The sequence below is a fragment of the Polypterus senegalus genome, chromosome 8 (assembly GCF_016835505.1).
Source record: "Polypterus senegalus isolate Bchr_013 chromosome 8, ASM1683550v1, whole genome shotgun sequence".
Taxonomy (NCBI): Eukaryota; Metazoa; Chordata; class Cladistia; order Polypteriformes; family Polypteridae; genus Polypterus; species Polypterus senegalus.
Window position 1 is genome coordinate 110,702,793 of NC_053161.1, and position 23,742 is coordinate 110,726,534.

At 37.0% G+C, this 23,742-nt stretch overlaps 1 protein-coding gene across 1 annotated transcript in view; it reads left to right on the top strand.

Moving 5' to 3' along the window:
• Positions 1-23,742, top strand: part of lmf2a (lipase maturation factor 2a) — an 84,333-nt gene extending 60,591 nt beyond the window's left edge. Inside the window, exons 12-14 of the mRNA XM_039761600.1 lie at positions 12,229-12,340; positions 15,766-15,874; positions 21,327-23,742. Coding sequence (XP_039617534.1) covers positions 12,229-12,340; positions 15,766-15,874; positions 21,327-21,677 — 572 coding nt within the window. The 3' untranslated portion in view covers positions 21,678-23,742. The remainder of the gene's footprint in view (positions 1-12,228; positions 12,341-15,765; positions 15,875-21,326) is intronic.

The following is a 23,742-nucleotide window of genomic DNA, read 5'->3' on the forward strand; positions in this document are numbered from 1 at the left end:
GCGGAATGGATGATGTCACTCGCTCTCTCCGCGTACGCTTGAGGGGGGATGTAAACAATAACAACAATCACACCTATCCTTGGCCAGTTTCGCCCATTCCTCTTTGCAGCATCTCTCAAGCTCCATCAGGCTGGATGGGAAGCATCAGTGCACAGCCATTTTAAGATCTCTCCAGAGATGTTCAATCGGATTCAAGTTTGGGCTCTGGCTGGGCCACTCAAGGACATTCATAGAGTTGTCCTGAAGCTACTCCTTTGATATCTTGGCTGTGTGCTTAGGGTCGTTGTCCTGCTGAATGATGAACCGTCGCCCCAGTCTGAGGTCAAGAGCGCTCTGGAGCAGGTTTTCATCCAGGATGTCTCTGTACATTGCTGCAGACATCTTTCCCTTTATCCTGACTCGTCTCCCAGTTCCTGCTGCTGAAAAACATCCCCACAACATGATGCTGCCACCACCATGCTTCACCGTAGGGATGGTATTGGCCTGGTGATGAGTGGTGCCTGGTTTCCTCCAAACGTGACGCCTGGCATTCACACCAAAGAGTTCAATCTTTGTCTCATCAGACCAGAGAATTTTGTCTGAGAGTCCTTCAGGTGCCTTTTGTCAAACTCCAGGCTGGCTTCCATGTGCCTTTTACTAAGGAGTGGCTTAAGTCTGGCCAATCTACCATACAGGCCTGTTTGGTGGATTGCTGCAGAGATGGTTGTCCTTCTGGAAGTTTCTCCTCTCTCCACAGAGGACCTCTGGAGCTCTGACAGAGTGACCATCGGGTTCTTGGTCACCTCCCTGACTAAGGCCCTTCTACCCCGATCGCTCTGTTTAGATGGCCGGCCAGCTCTAGAAAGAGTCCTAGTGGTTTCGAACTTCTTCTACTAGCAGATTATGGAGGCCACTGTGCTCATTGGGACCTTCAAAGCAGCAGAAATTTTTCTGTAACCTTCACCAGATTTGTGTCTCGAGACAATCCTGTCTCGGAGGTCTACAGACAATTCCTTTGACTTCATGCTTGGTTTGTGCTCTGACATGAACTGTCAACTATGGGACCTTATATAGACAGGTGTGTGCCTTTCCAAATCATGTCTAATCAACTGAATTTACCACAGGTGGACTCCCATTAAGCTGCAGAAACATCTCAAGGATGATCAGGGGAAACAGGATGCACCTGAGCTCAATTTTGAGCTTCATGGCAAAGGCTGTGAATACTTATGTACATGTGATGTCTCAGTTTTTTATCTATACTAATAAAAGGCAAAGCACTCACTCATCACTAATTCTCCAACTTCCCGTGTGGGTGGAAGGCTGAAATTTGGCAGGTTCATTCCTTACAGCTTCCTTACAAAAGTTGGGCAGGATTTATCTCGAAATTCTACGCGTAATGGTCATAACTGGAAGCAGTTTTTCTCCATTTACTGTAATGGAGATGAGCTTCAACGCCGGGGCGGAGTTTAGTGTGACATCATCACGCCTCCCACGTAATCACGCAGTACATAGAAAACCAGGAAGACCTCAAAAAAGCGCTAAGAAAACATGCATTATATAATTGAGAAGGCAGCGAAACAATAAGAAGCGGCAGTGACATATACAACCATATTCATGAGTTCTGCTACTTCGGAAACAAAGCACGATGTAAACCTACACTTTAAATTAAGTTCATAGACAGGCTGCCACTGGCGTTTGTAATTTAGTGCCTGCCCATATAAGGCCGTCCGTCAGCGGCAATCCAATAGCAAACTGCCACGGGTAAATATTCACGGGTGAAGGACTGTGCTTATGGAGAGGAAGATGAGATGGTCAGGGTGGTGTTTGACACAAACTCAGCGAAACTGCGAGAGAAAGTTTTAAGTGCCAGGACTAAGGTAACATTAAATACAGCCATGGACATAGCACGAGATGGCACCAGCACAGCTGGGAACCTTCGATGCATGTACACCGAGTGGCTCACGTGAACTGACGCAGTGCACAGATAAAAGCAACAGTTCCAAAGAGCTGAACAAAACCGAATTACACAATTGAAAAGGCAGCAAAAATATGAAGCGTCTGATACATACAAGCATATTCATAAATCCAACTACTGCGGAAACAAAGCACACTTGGAAAAAGTCAATGTCCCGCTAAAGGAAGACAGTGTAAAAAAAACCCGTGCATGCAGTGTGTCAGGTCTCAGATAAAGAAGAAGACGAGCTGTTTATTGATGCAGTAAGAAACGAATCGATGAATGAAACCTGTCATCTTTACAACGATTGACAAACACGGAATGTAACTTGAACACAACACATCCTACAAATACGAACCTGATTGAAAGAAATAATGATAATCAAATCCTTGATGACAGCAACACTCAGTAACACTCACAAAACAAATACTGTATATTGACAGTCATGTTACGTTATTTTTAAAATGTTCCCTTTTCTTTTCTAGCTTTTTAACACACTACTTCTCGCTGCGATACGCGGGTATATATATATGTATATATATATATCCCGATCTACATACTCGAATAATGGATACTTTATTCGCCATCAATGATTGTTTTGGTAAAGCCATACTCAGTGTATTCATTAGATGAGCGGTAAAAAGTAAGAGCGAGGGAGGATGACTTATTGAGGCATGCAGGCTGTAGTGCGTCAACTCTATCTGAATTGCGCGATCACATTTGAAAAATATATCTTTTCAAGTTCTATTTAGTCCATATGTGTCAAACTCAAGGGCGCGGGCCACATCCGCCCGGCATGTAATTATATCCGCCCGAGATCATTTTATATACTGTATTATTGTTATTAATGGCCCGGGTACATGAAGCGCTGGTAACACAATAAACTACAGATCCCATAATGCAGCGCTTCAGCTGCCTTGCCGAACACTTAACGCGTTAATCAAGTCTAGCTTATGATGCTGCAAGTTATTGCGAAGCTAGCTCACACGATGCTGAAGAGAAAAGTTGATTCTCAAAAAAAAAGAGCCTTTAAAACCGATGGGAGGCTGAGTATATGTTTACTGAACCCGTGTGTCTCATTTGTGGAGCTAATGTGGCTGTAATTACAGAATTTAATCTAAGACGGCACTATGAGACAAAACATCAGGGTAACCTGAATGCAATGCAGAAGATACAGAAAGCAGAAGAATTAAATAAGAATCTGACACTTCAGCGGACGTTTTACCCGTGCACAATCACAAAGTGATTTCAAGTGAAGCTGCTTTTATGGGAGACACAAATGCACCAGTGCAATTTGCCCCACTTTCCTGTTGCCAAGTAATGTTAAACCAAGTCGTCACTACGGTGTTCCCAACACGCACTTTGCTGATAAACTGGCGCACTGAGTTTGCACGGCGCTTTGGTGACTTTGAAGAACAAAAAGTCCTCTACATGCGCTCGAACCTTGTGCATGTTTGGTAGCACATATCTGTGTGAGAAGCTCTTCTCAGTGATAAAGACTAACAAAACAGCACACAGGAGTCGCCTCACTGATGAGCACCTGCAATCCATCCTGAGAATCTCCACAACACAGAACCTCACACCAAACATAAACGAACTTTGCCAAAAAGATGCCAGCCGTCCAGCTCTAAAATGACATATGAGCAAAGACAACTGAATGATTTGATTTGTTATTGCTGAAAGGAACACATTTTATTTATATTTCCAGGTTTTGTTATGCAGCATGTTCATATTTGAATTTGTATAATTTTGACAGGATATATTTTTATGGAGAGCAAAATCTTTTGGGATATTTAAAATCTAAGTTTATTTTTATATAAAATTACATAAGAGTAAAGAAATTTGAATGTTTGTTCTTTTAATGTTTACTTTATTTCTAACTTGTATAATTTAGACAGGATATATTTATATAGAAAATATTATAAGTTGTTTAAGGTTTGAGTTGATTTATTCAGAATAATATTCCTGTCTGTTTTTACCATTCCTACCAAAGATATTTCTGTCGACTAAATAAAAATTCCTTCTATTTAAAATTTAAATAGAACTTGAACAAATACGATAGTTCATAATATCCACGCAGACTTGCACGTAAGAGCGGAGTTATCCATTTTAACAAGCAGCGTATTGCACTGATACGAAATAGCTGTGTGTGTATATATGTAGATATGTACTGTATGTATATGTATATATGTTTATATATATATGTGTGTGTGTATGTGTATATATATATGTATGTGTATGTGTGTATATATATATATATATATTTTTTGTAACAGATTAGGGTTTTCTCGCACCCTTGTACCCTCAGACCACACGTCAGACACCAGATAAAAATCCAATAATTATTTATTATAATAATAATTGTGCACAAAGCACCACCACTCCACTATTCTTCAATAACCAATAATAAACAATACTCAATCACAATCCTTCACTCCCAGACGCTTAGCCACCCTGCCTCCCAACTCAGCTCATCGTCTGGGAGCTCCCACAGTCCTTTTATATTCCCTGACCCGGAGGTGTTCCTTCCCAACAGTCCACAAGTCCTTATTCCTTCCGGGTCAGTGTAAATAATGTTTTTCTCACCCCGGAAGCCCGTCGCTCTTCCTATGACGAACTTTCGGGTCATAGGGCATGAAGAACTCTTGGTCCTCCCTGCAGCTCCTCTCGTGGCCCCCATGGCATCCAGCATGGCGGTGCATAAAAACTACATGGTCCATAATGCCCTGCTGGTCTTCTGGGGACCTCCATGCTGCAAGGAGGGCTCCACCTGGCGGCTTGGGGGTATTGGCCGGGGTACATGGCCGGCCATATCTTACTATATATATATATATATATATATATGACAGCAACACTCATCACTCACAACAGTGACAAAACAATTACATTGACAATCATGTTACGTTATTTTCAAAATGTTTCCTTTTCTTTTTCATTGCTTCTTTAACACACTACTTCTCCGCTGCGAAGCGCGGGTATTTTGCTATTTTTAATAAATTTGCAAAAACCTCAAGTAGAGCTTTTTTCACGTCATTAAGGGGTGTGGTGTGTAGAATTCTGAGGAAAATAATGAATTTAATCCAGTTAGGAATAAGGATGTAACATAACAAAATGTGGAAAAGTGATGCGCTGTGAATACTTTCCGGATGCACTGTAGAATATCATGTGTCTTTGAAGTATAATTACCACAACTAATAAAGAATTTTCTACCTGCAGGACTTAAACCAATTTAAGACACTGCCAGAGAGGCCCACTAATTCACTAAGGCAATTTATAAGAATATTGTGATCAGTGGTATCAATTGCAGTGCTCATATCTAAGAGGATGAGAACAGATAAACAGCCTCTGTCTGCATTTACCCACAAGTCATTTACTACTTTAACGAGTATAGTTTCTGTAGTGTGATTTGTTCTGAAATTTATCAAGAATAGCATGTTTATTGAGGTGGTCATTTAGCTGCATAATGACTGCCTTCTCTAGGATTTTACTTAAAGTCAGGTTAGAAATGGGTCTAAAATTTTCAAAAGCAGAGTAGTCAAGATTATTTTTCTTGAGGAGGGGTTTAACTACAGCAGTCTTAAGACAGTCTGGGAAGACCCCCTTATCTAATGACAAGTTTACTATGTCAAGAATAGCATGCCGGATACTTCTTTGAAAAAACTTGTTATTGGGTCAAGGATGCAGATGGATGGTCTCAGTTGAGAAATTAGATAGATAGATAAGAACTTTATTTATCCCGAGGGAAATTCTTTTGTCATATACGTGCTCAGTGCAACAAGAGGAATAAAGATAAGGTAATAAAGAGTTAAGAAGATCAGTAGTAATAGTGCAAACAGAATAACTAAATAAACAGAATAACAACATAACTCTCAACAAAATATCAAATAACTATAACTATAACTAATAGTTTGTATTATAATTATATAACTCCTTTTATGCAAAGCAACAAACAACTATAACAAAAAACTATAACAGATATAATAAATTACAGATTATTAGTGCAAGTGGTGCATGTGATGATGGGAAGGATCACCTACAGAATGAGGAAAAATTATACAGTCTTATTGCCAAGGGTAGAAAAGATTTCCTGTGGCGTTCGGTTCTACACTTGGAGGCAATGAGTCTTTTGCTATGCGAGCTCCGATGACCCATCAAGGAGGCATGCATGGGGTGAGAGGGGTTGTCCATGATACCGAGAATCTTTTTCAGCATTCTCCTCTCAGACACCTCCGCCAGGTTCTCCAGTCTGACACCCAGAACAGAACCAGCCTTTTTAATCAGTTTGTTCGGCCTGTTGACCACTGCCCCAACACACAGCTGCAAAAAACACCACAATCTCTACCACAGAGTGATAGAACATATTCAGCATCTTCCTACAGACATTGAAAGACCTGAGCCTCCTCAATAGGTAAAGTCGGCTCTGCCCTTTCTTGAAAACCGTGTTGGTGTTCTTGGACCAGTCCAGTTTACAGTCAATGTGTACCCCCAGGTACCTATAGTCCTCAACCACCTAAACATCAGTTCCTCAGATGGTGACAGGGGTGGGAAAAGGATCCTGTTTTCTAAAGTCCACAACCAGTTCCTTTGTCTTTGTGATGTTTATCTGTAAAAAATTTAGCTCACACCACTCCACAAAGCTGTCCACCACCCTCCTGTATTCATCCTCCTGTCCTTCCCTGATACAGGCCACAATGGCAGAGTCCTCAGAGAATTTCTGCAGATGACATGACTGAGACCTGTACCTGAAGTCAGACGTATATTATATTATATTATTATATTATTATTATTATTATATAATAAATATAAATTATTTTATATAAATCGGGTAAATCTATCCTGGTGAAAGAATTTAATTTGTTTATAATGGAGTACCAGTGTTTAACTGGATCGGTATTGGGGAGATGTAGTATATTATTTCTAATATCATTAATTTTTTGATTAAAAAAATACAGCAAAACCCTCAAGTTTCACTGGAAGTTTTTTGGAGGCATTCCATTGAGTGACCTGGGTTTAGCAGACAATCATTTGTAGAGAATAAGACTTTAGGATTACTAGCATTGTTATTTATAATTCTAGAGAAATAACACTGCCTCTCAAGACGGACTAAGTTGTTGTATTCTGTTTTTTTAACCTTCAAATGTCATAGTAGATAATCAGTTTAGTTTTTCTCTATTTGTGCTCAGTTCTCTGGCATATTCTCTTTAGATCAGACACTCTTTGATTTGATTTTTTAACTGTCTTTTCAGGTGCGACTATGTCAGTAGCAGCTCTCACCTTAGTATTAAAATTTTCCACCTTACTGTTTACATTATCCTTGCTATTGTAGTAAGCACTACAAACGGACTGGTTGCTTAGAATGTTCGTAAATTTTGATGCTTCTAATGAATCAAAGAAGCATTTTTCAACAATATGCTTCTCGTGAATTTTTTCTATCATTATTTCTATATTAAATAGTAAGAGAAAATGGCCTAATAGACCAATATCAATGATCTGCTTCACATAAACTTTTAGTCCTTTAGTAATTACTGGGTTCAATGTATGCCCTGCTTTATGTGTTGGCTGGCTCAAATCAGGAGAGTCCAGGAGGTTCATGAATTCTTCTACTTTCTGGTCATACTGATTATCAATATGAAAGTTAGTCACCAACTATTAGGAACGTGTCATAGTTCGTAATTACAACTGACACCAAGTCTGAGAAATCCTCAAAGAAAGATTTTTTTAGGAGGTCTATACACGGACAATACTAGACACTGAGAAACTCCATGAATAACAATGGCAAGATACTGAAAGGACTTGAATTTACCAAAGCTGACATCTTTACACTTTAATCGACTCAAGTAAATTTTTGCTAAACCGCCGCCTTTCTTACCTTGGCGATCCGCATGAGCAAAGCTGTAATTTGGAGGCGCAGATTCAATTAAAACAGCTGCACCATCAGAGCTAAGCCACTTTTCACTTAGTTCAAAAAATCGATTTTCTTATCACTAATAAGATCGTTGATGGAAAACATCTTATTGGTTAATGCTCTAACTTTTAATAAAGCCATATTTAATATCTCGTAGGAGCAGAACTGAATTGCAGGAGCGTTCTGGGTATTCGAGATAGAAATTAAGATATTTTTATTAGAGCTGCTCTGTCCGTATTTTTTATTTAATCTGTAGTCTGTTTTTATAGTTTTAATACATTGTTCATCTAGAGGTGTAATTGTAATTAAATTATTCATATTTATGCTGCACAGTCTAGATTTTTTTATATGCATTTAGGTTAGTTATTACAGTATTAATGCAGTGCACTTTTGAGGAAGATTTTGTTACGAAATTATCATGTCCTAGCAAAGCATTACAGAAAGGGTTAGGAGTAATAATAGAGAGTCAAGAGAGACTAATTACCTTAGAGGTGTTTTCGGGGAGGACCCAGGTGCCGAATCTATTAGAATGCAGACCATCCCGCTTGAAGAAACACAGCCTCTCAGAAGAGGTCTCAGTTGTCTACGAACCCGATGTTTTGTCCCTCGCAGAAGCCTTTCTGCCAGATGTTTAATGCCAGCAGATGACTGTAATACTCGTTCGATCCTCTAACGAGAGGTAAGGGATCTGAGATGAAGATTCTTGCAGCCGGGGTCCTGTCCTTCGTGGATATAATTAATGCTGTAAAGTCTGCCTTGAGAATTTCCAATTGTTGGTATCTCACGTCATTTACCTCGGCGTGTATTACAGTGGATCCGACTGCCCTGTTCTTGTGCCTCTCGAAGACTGTCTGCGCTCTTCTCGTAATATCTCGAACACGAGCACCTAGAAAACAAGAGACAAAAGATTTCTGATTAGGGCATGAGATGTTTAGGTCTCGTACAATAGAATCTCCAATCACAAATACATCACCTGGGGTTGAAGGCAAACTGGGGAAACGGAGAGGGTTGAAACCGTACTGGGTGGAGATGTTTGCCTGGGCCGATGGAGGTGATCTAGCCTAAAACCTCGGCCTGCATAGCTGAAATAGGTCGAGTTCCTCATTGTTGACGTTTGGGGTTAAAACTCACTTGGCCTTGAAAGTGAGCGGCATGGCATGGAGTCGATGCTACTGAGCCATGATTTGCTGAGACGATTTCAGATGTTGGGGAGGATTTTTCCAGTAGATGAGCCTTCAAATCCCTCGGGTGCCTCCGTCTGGACAGTAGTTTCTGTATTTGGATGTCGAGAGCCTGGAGTTCTTCAACAACGCAGTCCATCTCACTATCGACAGTTGTCTGCTTCCGCTTCGATGCCTTAGGAAAGAATGAGAGAGAGAATGTTCAGCATGGTGTCTGCACGGTAATACCCAAACTATTCCAAAGCGACGTTTGTACTGTTTTGTGTTTTTTGTATCTCACACCCTGATACGCCTTTATCGTAATATCATCCCTTGTCTACAATAGACCAATACATCACACGAAAATAAGAAGCTGGTTTTAAATTAAAAGTCTTTGAAGTGGCGAAAGAAATTGGTAACTGCACTGCTGCAACAAAATTCACTGTGTCTGAGAAATTGGTGCGAGATTGGAGGAAGCAAGAAGATATAAAAAAAAATAAATAAATAAAAATAATTATCGTATTTTTGAATGGGCATATAAGTCGGGGTCTGATTTTATGATCGATTTTTCGTGTTTCAAGACCGACTTACATACGAGTATATACAGTATGTAAAGTGCCAAAATAGTTAAGAAGGAAGAGTCCTGGGTGAATACCTGGTTAAAAGACAGACTCTGACATGTGTGAGAGTCTCATAGTTATCACCAGACAGCATTTGTAAAGTCCTGAAGGGGTTTCAAGAGCCTTCTGGACTGCTTCCAGGACCTCTGTGTCCTGGCATGCAGGGACGATACCTGAATTTTTTTTTGTCAGAGGGCTAGACTTTTGTAAGTGCTCCCTGCTGCTTTTTTGCCTTAATCTGCCCTGTGTGTGGCTGTTTTAGTGATTATTTGGTGAACAGGTAGACCTCACTAAGTCTGGACCTCAGCCAGCTTTCTTCTTTTTCTCCAGCTAAAAAAAAAGCACAAAGCAATGACCCTGGTGATCATGATCAGGATGGTGGCCCTCATCCATGCTGTGTCCTGCAATACAAAACTGAAAAATATCATTTTTTTTCTTTTACTTTAAAGAGTCAAATCACTTAAAAACAAATTAAAAAATCATTTAACTCATAGTACTTAACCTAAATGAGCACCAGCAAATGAGTTTAAAAATTATTAAAACATGAAATAACATATTTTTTTTTTCATTATAGATAAAACTGTTATGCAGTAAATTTGTTTAACATTGCACACCCAAATGGCCAGATGAAGTCTGTGACCAAATCACTGCATCCTTAAGTCATTTTGTCAGTTGCACCGCTTTAACGACATTGCTCCCATTGTCGGTTGTTGCTGCAACTAGTCATTTTTCATTGATAATCCAGTTTGTAAGGGCATCCTGCAGGGCTTCGGCTTTATGCTCTCCAGTGTGATCTTGGGGCAGATAGGTAGTCTTTAGACATACATTTTTAATCTCCAACTCTTCAATGTAATTTGTATATGGCTCACATGTCCTGCTTGACCACAAATTGGTTGTCTATCCAAAGTGCATCACAATTGCAAGCCAAATGGTAAGATTCCGTATGAGTTCAGTGTAGATTTTTGGCAGTAATTTTATTTTTTCCTTTTTTTTTAAAGCCAGATCATCTTCAGCAGTTTTAAACCATGGTTATGTGAAATAGTAGGAGGTGCGGTTGCACGCAGAATGAGAGCATGGGAGAGATGCTAACATTGGCACGGCTTTACGGAATTAATTTTACAGAAACAAATAATGTATCTGAGCACATAATAAAAGCAGCTTGGTATAAACTGGATTGTTTAATCTTATATCCCCTTTGAAAATATATCAATATACCATTAAAAAGTCAATGAACTGCCCGGCCCTAATCCATACCCTACATCCTCTTAGCTAATACCACTACATCTTGCAGATGTTGAGAGTACATTCCATTCAGTGTTAGTTTCTGACTTGCACCAAGTGCTATTGGAATGCTGTTTGTCCTTCCAAACAACTCTGTGTTTGAATAATTATAAAGAGCAATAGATCCACATTATATAGCTAGAAAATAGTAAAGATAAATGGTGCAATCTTGTATTATATTAAACTCCCCCTGGACTAATTGTGCATTAAATTGCGTTAAAAGTAGGAATAGCAATCATTCTTTTATGAGATCAAGTACTCCATACTTTTTACAGGGACATGACAGGTAGTGAATTCTCTACACTGGAAAAGGTTGAGGCTGCAGTCTTGCCACGATGTGATGCAAAAAAGTATATATTTATACCATGGATTCCAGTCAAACTTTCCCCGTTCCATTTGAAATGACTGCATTTCCCGTTGACTCTATGCTTTATCATCATAAACACTATAAATAATAGGCATAATTCTCTGGTCAATCTCCTCCTCTCCCAAGTATTGTTATATGTTTAAGGGTTTGCTGCAGTAGGAATTGGATTTATTTCATGCCTATGACAAAGTATAAAACATTGCTTATTAAACTGCTTCCTGAATGGATTATTCAGTAATACTTCAGGTAATATATTTGTATTCTAAGACTTAAGAAACTTGTGGAGGTAAATTTACTAAGACAAATATGGATATGGTTGGGGGATCATGAGGTTCTTGCCGCCTTCCATCTCTTTCCTTGGCCTTCCCCCTGGCACTGGTGCCATTGCCTCGACTTTCCACAGTTCCTTCCATGTAGTTCCATATGCTCTTGCCTTTTTTTTCCATTGCCTGCCCATTGATGTCATTGACTCTGCCTCCCAGCTCTTTAATTACCTAAATAAATGTCAAAGGACAAAAATGATTAAGTGTGACTAAAATATTAAATTCTTCTTGAAAAATCATGTGTCCTTTTGACACCTGAACATAATACAGCTCTCAATTTTTTTTTTAAAGTATGTCCTAGTTTGTTTGTTTTTTAAATAAAATATACATTACACAGTGCTATTACATATTACTCTGGCAATGCTTTCTTAAAGAGCTAATGTGTGTGTATGTTGACAAGAATCCTCAAATGATTAGGCAGTTTTAATTTATTTTTTTTCTAAACAGCATATATTCTAATTCATTTACATTCTGTTTAGCGTATCATGATCAAAACAAACAAATCTTGTAGCATTCAGTGGATTTTCGGCTTAAATATGGTGTCTTGATAGTTAAATTGTTTAAATCATAATATTTTGTCAACTACATCAGGCCTTTAAGACTACCTCCCTATCTCTCTTTCTCTCCCTTCCCTCACAGTCATTGAGTTGATACAAGCAGATGGTTTCAAGTATCCCTTCAGTAAGAGTCCACCAACATTCATCCGAGCCAAGCTTTATAAGTATTGGTATACACTAGTAAATAAGGATGGGTAAGTATGTTCTATTTAACAACATACATATGGAGATATGAAATATAAAAATGAAAGGGATGTAATTATGACTTTATGTATCCACTATAAAAAAAAAAAAAAGAAAGAAACAGGGTGATAGAGGAAACTGTACTGTATTATGTATCCCAGATATGGTGCATGGTGTTCATTTCTTGGGGACATTTTGGGAAAGCTGTTTTAGATCGAAGCACCAGTATTCTGCAGAGGCAAAACAGTCTCTCAGGTGAAGGTTATGTAAGATCCCATATTATGTTGGATTATTTATGATCCAAAATTACACATCATGTCTTGAGTATGGGGATTGTTTGTGAGTGGTCCTTGCTGGTTTCACAGAATATAAGTAACAATTATTTTATTCATCACAAAGTCGTATATTTTGATCAATTTATCCTTGTGATGAGCAGCACAACACATTGTACTTCATTGTTTATTAAATAAAAAGTAAAGAAACTTGTGGGAGCCTTTTGAGTAAAGTGAGCACCCTACAGTCTCCATATCAATTAAGAAGGCAATTAGAGCCAGGTGGTGCCAGTGAAATGCCTTTGACTAGGTGAACAAGAAGTGCTGCCACCTCTATATATAGTACATTAAGTAGAATATTGGCAGTTCATTCTGGAGAATTCAAGTTTGTTGCAAGACCACGCCAAAGTCAAAGGCTTTTGCAGTTATAAAAGAGAAGCAATTGTTGCTGCTCATCAGTTTGTGAAGAGTTATAAGGCTATTTCTAAACATTTTAAATTTGTTATGTGCAACAGGAGGGATTATTTTCAAATTGGTAACTCTTGAATGTTATGGGTCCTCCCAGTAATGGGTGTCCCTGAAAATTTTCCAAACCCTTTGATTTGTGCGATGCTCTCAGAAATTATAACAACAAAGATACTTGAAGTGGTTTTGGATTGTGTATCACCTGTAGAGCATTCATACCATGCAGTCATTCATTCCACCATGAAGTTTTAGTCTTAGCAGAATTTTTTTAGAGAGATATTTGAGGCCATCTATCCAACAGTTAAAATGAATCAAACCCAAATCATACAACAGGGCAGTGATGCTAAGTTAACCGACATACATGTGAAAGAATCAAAGGTTTGGTATATCAAAAATCAAAGCCATCACTGAACTGGATCAGTGTTATAAGTACCAGTGGCCCAAAAATCTTTCTATATGATGTGTAAAAAAAAAAAAAAAAAAAGGTTATAAACTCATCCAGAAAACTATTTCTGCAAGTTAATGGTAAAGATAGATCTTTGCTGAATTACGTGGAATGCTTATCCACACTTTGCTTCTGGATGCTGCCTTATTTTATTTGTTAAATAATTATGACCAAGTAAAATCTCATGGTTTGTCATATGATGCTAGATTTACTATATCAAAATAGAATAATTTTTCAAAAATAATGATACACTGATACATAATTAAGCTTTATGTATTTTTTTTGTGTGCCTTTTTATAGCCTTTTTACTCACTCACACTGACACCAAGCAGTGTCCTGCCCTTTCTACCAGTTTGCATCAACTTACGAATAGTGTTGATCGGTGAAATTCGCCAAGTGTTTTTCACAGTGAATATTCTGTATTCACCATTAACCTTTTTCACCAGATATTTTCATAGAAATTTGCCATGCAGCTGGCTTAGGCAAAGATTTGTTTTCATAGCACCCCATGATGGTTTGTGAGCCCAGCATGACATCACAGAGCTATATGGCCATACACAGAACTTTCACAGGTGCATAGTGTAAGATTGTTAACACTCTGCTATGGACATGCATGATGTTGCGACTTGCTTAGTACTCCAGCCTCCCACACAGCATGCATAAAAAAGTATTAATTTCATTTGGGGGTTACATTAGCTGACCATAGTGAGAATATTAAGAGTGCAGGTATCCATTGACTTGTGTATGGATTATGTTCCAACACTGGGGTTGCAACTCAATATGGATGTATCTCATAAGATAAAATAGTATCACTCATATTTTTAATCATTGTCATTTTTGTAGAGTGGGACTAGTCAAAGTCACGTGCAATAACATTCAGTTTTTTGCCAGTTTCATATTGTTTGAAAACTTAAATTTGTGTAGCGACTTGACCTGTGGAAGGTATGAGTCTTTGCAGAGGGAGACATGTGGTGTGAAAACTCATAAGGACTGCGATGCCCCTTGAAGACAAAGAGGATGACTGAGATATCAATAAAAGCAGCAAGACTGTTTGTCTCATTAGGAAATGATCCTGATCAGCTGGTAACCTTGAGAAATGGCACTCATCTTCTTTGCCTTCAAGTGGAATTGGTGTTTTCATGAGTCTTCACACTTACCTCTTTCCTTTGCCAACCTGCTGCACTGTTCATCAGACCTTTTTTTAAACTTGAGCTGTTTAAAAGCCATGATGCAGTTGCTTTTCCGAAAATATAGGCGCTATGAAATAATAAATAAACAGAGGAGACACGAGTGCACATGATTTAATGCAAGGAGCTGGTGCCCTATAGGCTACTATGAGACTGGTAGCAAACTATTACATGGTACATTGTTCCTTTTTCTTAATAAATAAAGAAAATAATAACAGACTACTGTACAAATGTACATATCTGTTATAAATGTTAAATACATATACTATATGTATTATGTTAGATTTGTACTGTACCCTTATACAGCTGGCACCTCAGTCGGTTTTATTTGGAATGCACATGGTGCTTTAGGGTAGAAATATGGCACTAGCTATGGCCCATGGATATAAGTACAATCAGATGTAACTAAATAAGACATATGTCCATGGATATCTGTACTGTCATGGGATATACAGTATAATAGTGATTTCTGTGGAACTCTGGTCCACATTTCTAATTTGCATATGCAAGTAACTATATACTACAATTCCAACACAAAAAAAGCCTTAAAAGGCCTTCCCATCATCAGAAAACACATGACATCCAGTGAAATAATAAACAGAATGATTTATTACTATTTACAAGAAGTTTATTTCCTTTTGATGGAAGAAGAAAGTGTGAAGCATCTGCACAGGTACATATGAAACAGAAAAAAACATGCCAACTGCGCCGATGCAGCGACTTCATACAATGGAATTAGCCTCTCCATACAATGGAATTAGCCTCTCCAATGCCACTACTTTGTGGCATGGCCAGTGTGTGCATTAATACTAGAATTACCAGAGCCTACGAGAAAACTCATAAATCCGGCCCACCTCAAATCCGTTCACACCTCTCCGCCAGCATCATTTGTCCTGGAAATGTGTCGAAATTATAGCAGCGGCACTCCTGTAAACTGTTGTTTCTAGTCAATTAAGTTGGCTAATAATTCTGGATGAAAGTTAAATGGAGTAATTTTGTAGAATTAAGGAAAGTTGAAACATGCTTTTAGCAACAACAAATCATTCACATTTTCTCTATTCTCTTAGGTCACTTCCTCAGAACTGGTGGAGAAGACAGTATGTTGAAGAGTTTTTCCCAACTGTGTTCTTGGGGGATCCCAATTTGGAATCTATGCTTAGTCACTATGGTCTTAAGGTAATTTGCTTTATGGTGTAATTGTGATGCAAGTTTCTTAACACTAGAATTACCAGAGCCTATGAAAAACTCGTAAACCTGGCCCACCTTAAATCACAAAATATAATCACAAACTGGACTTTGCACCATACCTTGGTGAGCTCTGTAAGCTGTGCTTTATCTTTGAAGAATAGGTATGGAGTACACAGACTGGCAGGATGACGCCAGACCTCTTGCTGCATCCAAACGGTGCCATCTTTTACCTTTACGCCTGGTGCAGCAGCGTTGTTCTTACATGCGAGTGGACATTTCTTGCAGGGAGGGCTTCTGTTCTCTTTCTCCAATGTAGAACCCTCATCCTCATCTGAGTTCACCTCTGTTATAGCACATCTTTATTTGAAAATAGCAGTGTCAGATCGGGGAGAGCGTGAATGCGATTGAGAGAATAAAAATAAATAAAAAAAAGAACTTTAACCTTTATAAGCACCATACTTTTTCACTGACTGTTACAGACTCAAATCAAATGTACATTTTTATTGTGTAATATTAACAATAAGAGCAGCTCACTACTCAAAACATTTATTTTATGACGCTGCAAGGCTCGAACCTGCAACCTGTTGATTATGAGTCGGCAGCTCTTAACGCTGTACTACCAAAACAGACGTAATAGCGAAGTACACTAACCCAATTTCTTTTTCTTTGGTTATATTATAGAATAAAAGCACACTTGTTTTTTTATACTTGTACCTTTTGTGAAAGTGCTTATTTGATATTTGGACTTCAGTCTTCACACATTATATACACTTGATGTCAAAATTTTGTCATTAGTATTAAAACATGAAAAAAGTTTGTGTTTTAAGTATGTGTTCAACATTTCTGTCATGCTACACTTACATAGATCTTTGTAGACACGGAACACACATGAAATGCATGTGGTCCAATTAATGATATATTATTTACACTGTACAGCTCCCGATGCCTCACTTCCTGATAAACAAGGCTTGAGCTGGGAGAGCCTTTTGCTGTTTCTGTGACGGTGGGGGGGATGGGATAGTAGGCTACTTGTGTTGATCAAGACATTTACAACACAAAAGACGCTGACGGAGAGGTGCAAATGAATTTAAGGTAGGCCGGGTTACAAGTTTTTTTATAGGCTTTGGTAATTCTAGTAATAATACTAATTCTTTTATTCTTTTATATATTAGGTGTTTTTTTTCATTTTACTAAATTATCTTCCTAGTAAGCCTACAACACCATTTAATTATGATGATGATGTTGTCTAAGTCATATCTTTAAAACATTGGACATCTACACTAGTACATTGTTGGCATTGTTATCTTCAAATTTTGTTGCTTGGTGTCAGTTCTCTCTTAAGATAAAAGCAGCAAATATATCAGTCTGTATCTTCTTCCCTATATAAAATCCTTCAATAACTTATTTTCCTTTTCATTATTTATTTTAAAACACTTAGTGTTCTTAAATGGTATTTGTCCAGTACAGGATAGGGGAGAAGAATAGTATATAAGACATGATAACCTAATGGTTTACCATATGTTTGTTATTAAAATCCAAAGTACATATGCTTTTTTTCTTAAGTATAAGTAAAATGAACTATAAATAATTAGTTAACTGTAACCTTCCCAAGGCATAGCGTGGACAGAGAACATTGATTAAAACACATGAAGGATAAGTTTGATATTTTTCATAGTTGTTTTTTTTCAGAAATAGAGGTACAGTATACATTAATTTGGCATGGGAAACAGTGTTCTGAAGAAAAATTTTCTTATAAATTTAAAAACTACTTTGCCAGTGTTAGTGGTTTAAAATGTTATAATGCTGTATATGGGCTATTGGTGTAAACATTAAAAAAAAAGCATTAAACTTTGAGCTACTTTTTAAATATGCTATATAAATAAATGTTGTAGAACTAACTTAAATTTCTGGTATAATAAGCTGGAAGAAGTAATATGACAATCTTGGGGTAAATCAGAGTCAATAGTAACATCTAAATTGTAGGTTTGTTAAAATAAAAATGATCATTCATCCACTATTTTACACTAACAAAACAGTAAATTAATAATGCAATTTAAATAAGTACATTACAGTGAAAATTAACTTTGAGGTTATAAATTAAATCTCCCAATTGCAACATATTTAGAAAGAAGAGAAATTAATCCTCTGTATTATCATGTCTGACTGCAGATAGTAATGATGGTGGACTACCTTCAGACTTATGCGCATATTCAACTACAACCATAATATTGAATATTGTATTTCCTACTTTAAAGAAACGTGGAGTGGCATTTATTTATTTGTCTATTTACACAATCTAATTACAATTGAAATTGGTTTGCAATTCTTTAATCTGATCTCTTTAAAAGAGGTCTAGACAATAGATACATTTTAAAAATTGGTGTGCCAGAGGAGAAAGTAGGAGATTGAATCATTTTGACTACTTAGAGTCATTAATTATAGAAAATAAAGGGTTAAAAAATGGGAACAAGTTTGGAATGACAAGAGCAATTAATCATGTAATCATTTAGAAGACTAAAAGAAATTATGTGAAGCCACAACAGCCAAAACGTTAAGATTCATAGTTATTCAGTTGTTCAACTACATTCATTCCTCAGTATTTCTGTTGGCTTTTTCCATGTCATTCATGATGAAATGATGAAGATTTCGCAAAAATCCATGCTTATAAGTTTTTTTTCCAGTTCTAGTATAATCATGTATGAAATTCTCATTAAAACATTTGCATTCATTATTTATGCATCTATATTCATCTTTTGATAAATTATTGCTGTTTTACAGAGGAAACTGATACATAAAACATATACAGGGTGACACAGAAAAATGGTAACTTTTGAAAAACCCAATAAAAATAGAAGAAATCCAACAAAAAAATTTTATTGACTGCAATTGAACCACTACAACTTGCCTTTTAAGAGACAGTAATCCAAATTATCAATGTCTGAAAATTATGTCCTGTAGATGGCGTCCTCCTGTACGTATGCATTCTTCCAATCTGCTGTTGAGGTTCCCTATTGACCGCTGCAACATCTCAGCTGGGATACCATGAATTTCGTATTGAATTCTTTGTTTCAATTTATTCAGTGTCCTTGGCCGAGTCTTGTAGACCCGACTCTTAAGGTAGCCCCAGAAGAAAAAAATCACAAACGGACAAATCCGGTGATCTTGAGGGCCAGGGAATGTTACCGAATCTTGAGATGACACGGTTACCGAATGATTCTCGCACAGCTGCCATTGATTGCCTTGCAATAAATTACTAAATGGCGAGATTGTTTACAGCTCAAGGTCCCTGTTCCGTAGTGCTGCCAACTGTACATGGCAGCCACTACGCATTTCAAAAGTTCCCATTTTTCTGTGTCACCCTGTAGTATTATCTGTGATTCACATGAAGATAAAATTACTGTTGTATGAACAGTCTACAGTTGTGCTTGAAAGTTTGTGAACCCTTTAGAATTTAGTATATTTCTGCATAAATATGACCTAAAACATCATCAGATTTTCACTCAAGTCCTAAAACTAGATAACGAGAAACCAGTTAAACAAATGAGACAAAAAATATTATACTTGGTCATTTATTTATTAAGGAAAATGATCGAATATTACATATTTGTGAGTGGCAAAAGTATGTGAACCTTTGCTTTCAGTATCTGGTGTGACCCCATTTGCAGCAATAACTGCAACTAAACAATTCCGGTAACATTTTGATCATTCCTGCAAACCGGCTTGGAGAAATTTTAGCCCATTCCGCCGTACAGAACAGCTTCAACTCTGGGATGTTGGTGGGTTTCCTCACATTAACTGCTCGCTTCAGGTCCTTCCACAACATTTCGATTGGTTTAAGGTCAGGACTTTGACTTTATTCTTGACATTAACTTTATTCTTCTTTAACCAAGGGTTCACAAACTTTCAAGCATAACTGAATAGTCACATTTTTTAATAATCTATGTCAGTGACATTTTGTCCACTGCGTGCTGTTTCCTTTTATTTTTCCCTTTTATCTTCCACTTCAGCCTCCATAGTTAGTGTTGCTTTCTAAATGCTACCACATAATTCAGTTGATACTGTGTACGAATGCCTTGATCAGGAATTTCAAATTCCATTTTACTCCATTTTATATCAACAAACTATTGCTACATTTTCTTTACAAACGTACACAATGATGCCTCTCTACTCATCACAGTCATAAATTCCGCAGTGCATTTCTATTGATACTGTCTTCCCTTTTCATCTTCATTTTTTGCATTGAGTTAGAAAATTTACTAGGAACCAAAATCAGCACCGAATAGGGGAAAAAAAAAATTGTTGGCCTCTAAAGTACAGAGATGATGACTGTCTGAGCACCTCCAAGAATTTGCAGGCTAAGTAAAACCTATTTACAGCTGTACAGTGATCCCTCGCTATATCGCGCTTCGACTTTCGCGGCTTCACTCCATCGCAGATTTTAAATGTAAGCATATCTAAATATATATCACGGATTTTTCGCTGGTTCACAGATTTCTGCGGACGATGGGGCTTTTAATTTATGGTACATGCTTCCTCAGTTTGTTTGCCCAGTTGATTTCATACAAGGGACGCTATTGGCGGATGGCTTAGAAGCTACACAATCAGGGCATGTATTACGTATTAAATTAAACTCCTCAATGATATACAATATGCTTCCCACGCGGTGCTTGATTGTTTGCTTTTCTCTGTCTCTCTCACTCTCTGATATTCTTTGCGCCTGACGTAGGGGGTGTGAGCAGAGGGGCTGTTTGCAAAGAGGCTGTTTGCCTAGAGGATACGGACGCTCCTCTAAAAAATGCCGCGGTGCTTCGGCATACTTAAAAGCCCAAAAGCACGTATTGATTTTTTGATTGTTTGCTTTTCTCTCGCTCTCTCTCTGTCTGACATTCTCTGCTCCTGACACACATTCTTTGAAGAGGAAGATATGTTTGCATTCTTTTAATTATGAGAAAGAACTGTCATCTCTGTCTTGTCATGGAGCACAGTTTAAACTTTTGACTAAAGGGTGTTATTTCATGTCTAGAGAGCTCTAATAATGTTAACAGTGTGGGAGAGTTTATAAGGGCATAAAATATATAAAAATAACCATACAAACATATGGTTTCTACTTCGCGGATTTTCACCTATCGCGGGGGGTTCTGGAACGCAACTCCCGCGATCGAGGAGGGATTACTGTATTAACATGTTTCATGATTGGATGACATTTGGCCACATTAAAAGCCTGAATGTAAATGTGTATGTGGTGGATCACACAAATCACATTTAAAGTTTGTCAGAAATTAATATTGATCACATTTAACAGGAGTGGAAATGCAAAATTCCTGTTGTGATATATGTTGAGGGTTACTGTTAGATACAGTTATATAATTAATGTTTGCATTAAGTGAGCGTTTTTTCCTTTTTCTTATATATTTTTTCATTTTGTTGTGTGCTTCTTTAGGATCGAGTATCCACAAAACGAATTTCAGATGCATTTCTTCCTACTATTCTGAGGACTCTTCGTGAAAATGTTCAAACTCTGACTGGACCCCAGTTTGTATGGTCTCTCTTCTGCTCTGGAGCTGCAATATGTCTTCTGAAAGGTTTTTTCAGCAGCACCCGCAGCAATAAACATAAACCTGTCTTTGAGACAAAGAAAAGTAAAGGAAAGGATACAGGATCTGGCATGGCAAAGAATGAGCAAGTTAAGAAAAAAGCAGATAGATCCCAGGAGAGTTTGGAAGCTAAACAACCAGAAAGTTCTGAGGGTGGATTTGCAGATTCCGATAAAAGTACTAAAAAACGGAAATAGTGCCAATATTTGTAGTTTTGTCCCAGGTTTTACGATTTATTATATTCAGATTTCAAACAGATGCCAATAATGTGCCAACAGACTCCCCCCGTTTTCATTTTATTGGCCAATAACTAACATTTCTGTTTACCAAAATGAATGTTAAATATCCTGCACACACCAGAGTTTGCTGATTTAGTAGTCTGTCTTCCTCTTTCCAAGTCTTAACTGAATAATAACACTTTTGATTACCAAAGCAAATAATTTTTTTGCTCAGGACTATAAAAATAAAATAGTTGTCTTTTTTGAATACTGTATCTATGATAATGCAATCCTGAAATATTGAAAATTGTTTTAAAAAATGGTTTTTAATATTAAGTATGGTATGCTGATGCTGTTTTTTTTAATGTTCCTCTATATCTTGCTTTATTGAATACAGTAGCATCATATTTTATCATTCATTTTAAACCACTTTATCATTGCCATCCTTTTCCGATACAGTGATATTTATTACAGATGTTGATTTAGCACTTGCTGTTACAAATATATATATCTACTATGTGCAGGATTAGATATTTTCTGTAACCTTAACCTCCCATAAAAATGGTTTCATAAAAATAGCTTCATCATATTATTCTTTAAAAACTCTGCAAATTTAGTAGCTCTTATGCATTGTCTAAATAAATGAATTAATGATCATAATACCATCATGTATAACATACAAACATCTGTTTTTCAGGGAAAAAATGCTTGTTGCATTGTAGTTTAATCCTTCTATATTTTTGTTACTGTACTTTTGTAATTTTACACTTGATTGTTAAAAATGTTTAGTCCTATACAGAGTATCTTCTTAAATTGATAATCCTAAAGCTTCACTGCATTTTGCTAAGATATGGCCTACTAATATTTTGAAAAGAGGGGGAGATAATATGTGAGTCAATGAAAATATTCCTCATCAGAAGAAACCTTTTTTAGTAGTTTTTTTTTTATACATTTACATCATTAGTCTTCTCAATTAAATTATAAATATAATCAAAAACTAAGTGTCCTCAAGCTTAAAGCAATCTTTTGTAGCCACTGGAATCAAGTGTGATTAAACCCTTCCTATTATAGACGTCTCCGTCTATCGAGTGACCCACATTGCTAGTGATGTGTCATTTTTCTAAGAAATGACAGAATAGAGGAGTTTACAAAACAAAATTTAGCTTATGTCATAGGGACTGTTGAAATCATTGACTTCTGCTCAAGATTATAAGACACAATTATGCATTAAAGATTTTTCTCCTCCCCATTTATACTTTTGAGACATTGTTTTAGGACTTGAGCATTTAGTTCACTGTGCACATTGCTGTTTTTTCATTTGTGATTTCTATGTATTTAATGCAAAGAAAAACTATTCCACGAGTAAAAGTATTCCTATTAAGCGGATGTTGCTGATTTTTTTATATTCCATACAAGTTATGTATTCCTTATTTTTCCATACACTTTTACTAATCTAAGAGGTGTCTGTGTGTTTCCACTGTGTCTTTTTATCTGCAGTAATGCACCTGGTTCTTAATATAATGTTGATTGTGAGAGAGCAAAAGGTTCTTGTAACCTTTCTGTGGTCTTTTTGACAAACATCATTGGCCTCAACTTTACCTTAGAAGGCTTATGCCTGTTTTATGTCTCCAGGTTTGCCCCCATTTCATGATGTATTTGGTTATCTTTTTGATTTTTGGTGTAATTACTGGTGTATTGTCCTGTTCCAGGTAATGTATAAAATGAGCTGAAATGTCTTTTAAGCCAAACCTTCAATTATGAATATGTGGATTGCAAGAAGTTGTGAACAAATTATTATACTGTAGTTTCATGTTATGAAAAGTGTATAAATTCAGTGGGTTCTATGCAATATGGTTGTAATATTTAACATTTTTGATTTGAAACCCAAAGTATGGATAAGTTGTATATTTGTAATAAACTCTTCAATATGCTTATTTTGTTTCATTTTTAGATACACTGTATACTGTATACTACGTTGATAGTATAGTAAGGAACCAAAAAAATAAGAAAAAATAAAGAACAGCTCACTCTTTGTTCAGATGAA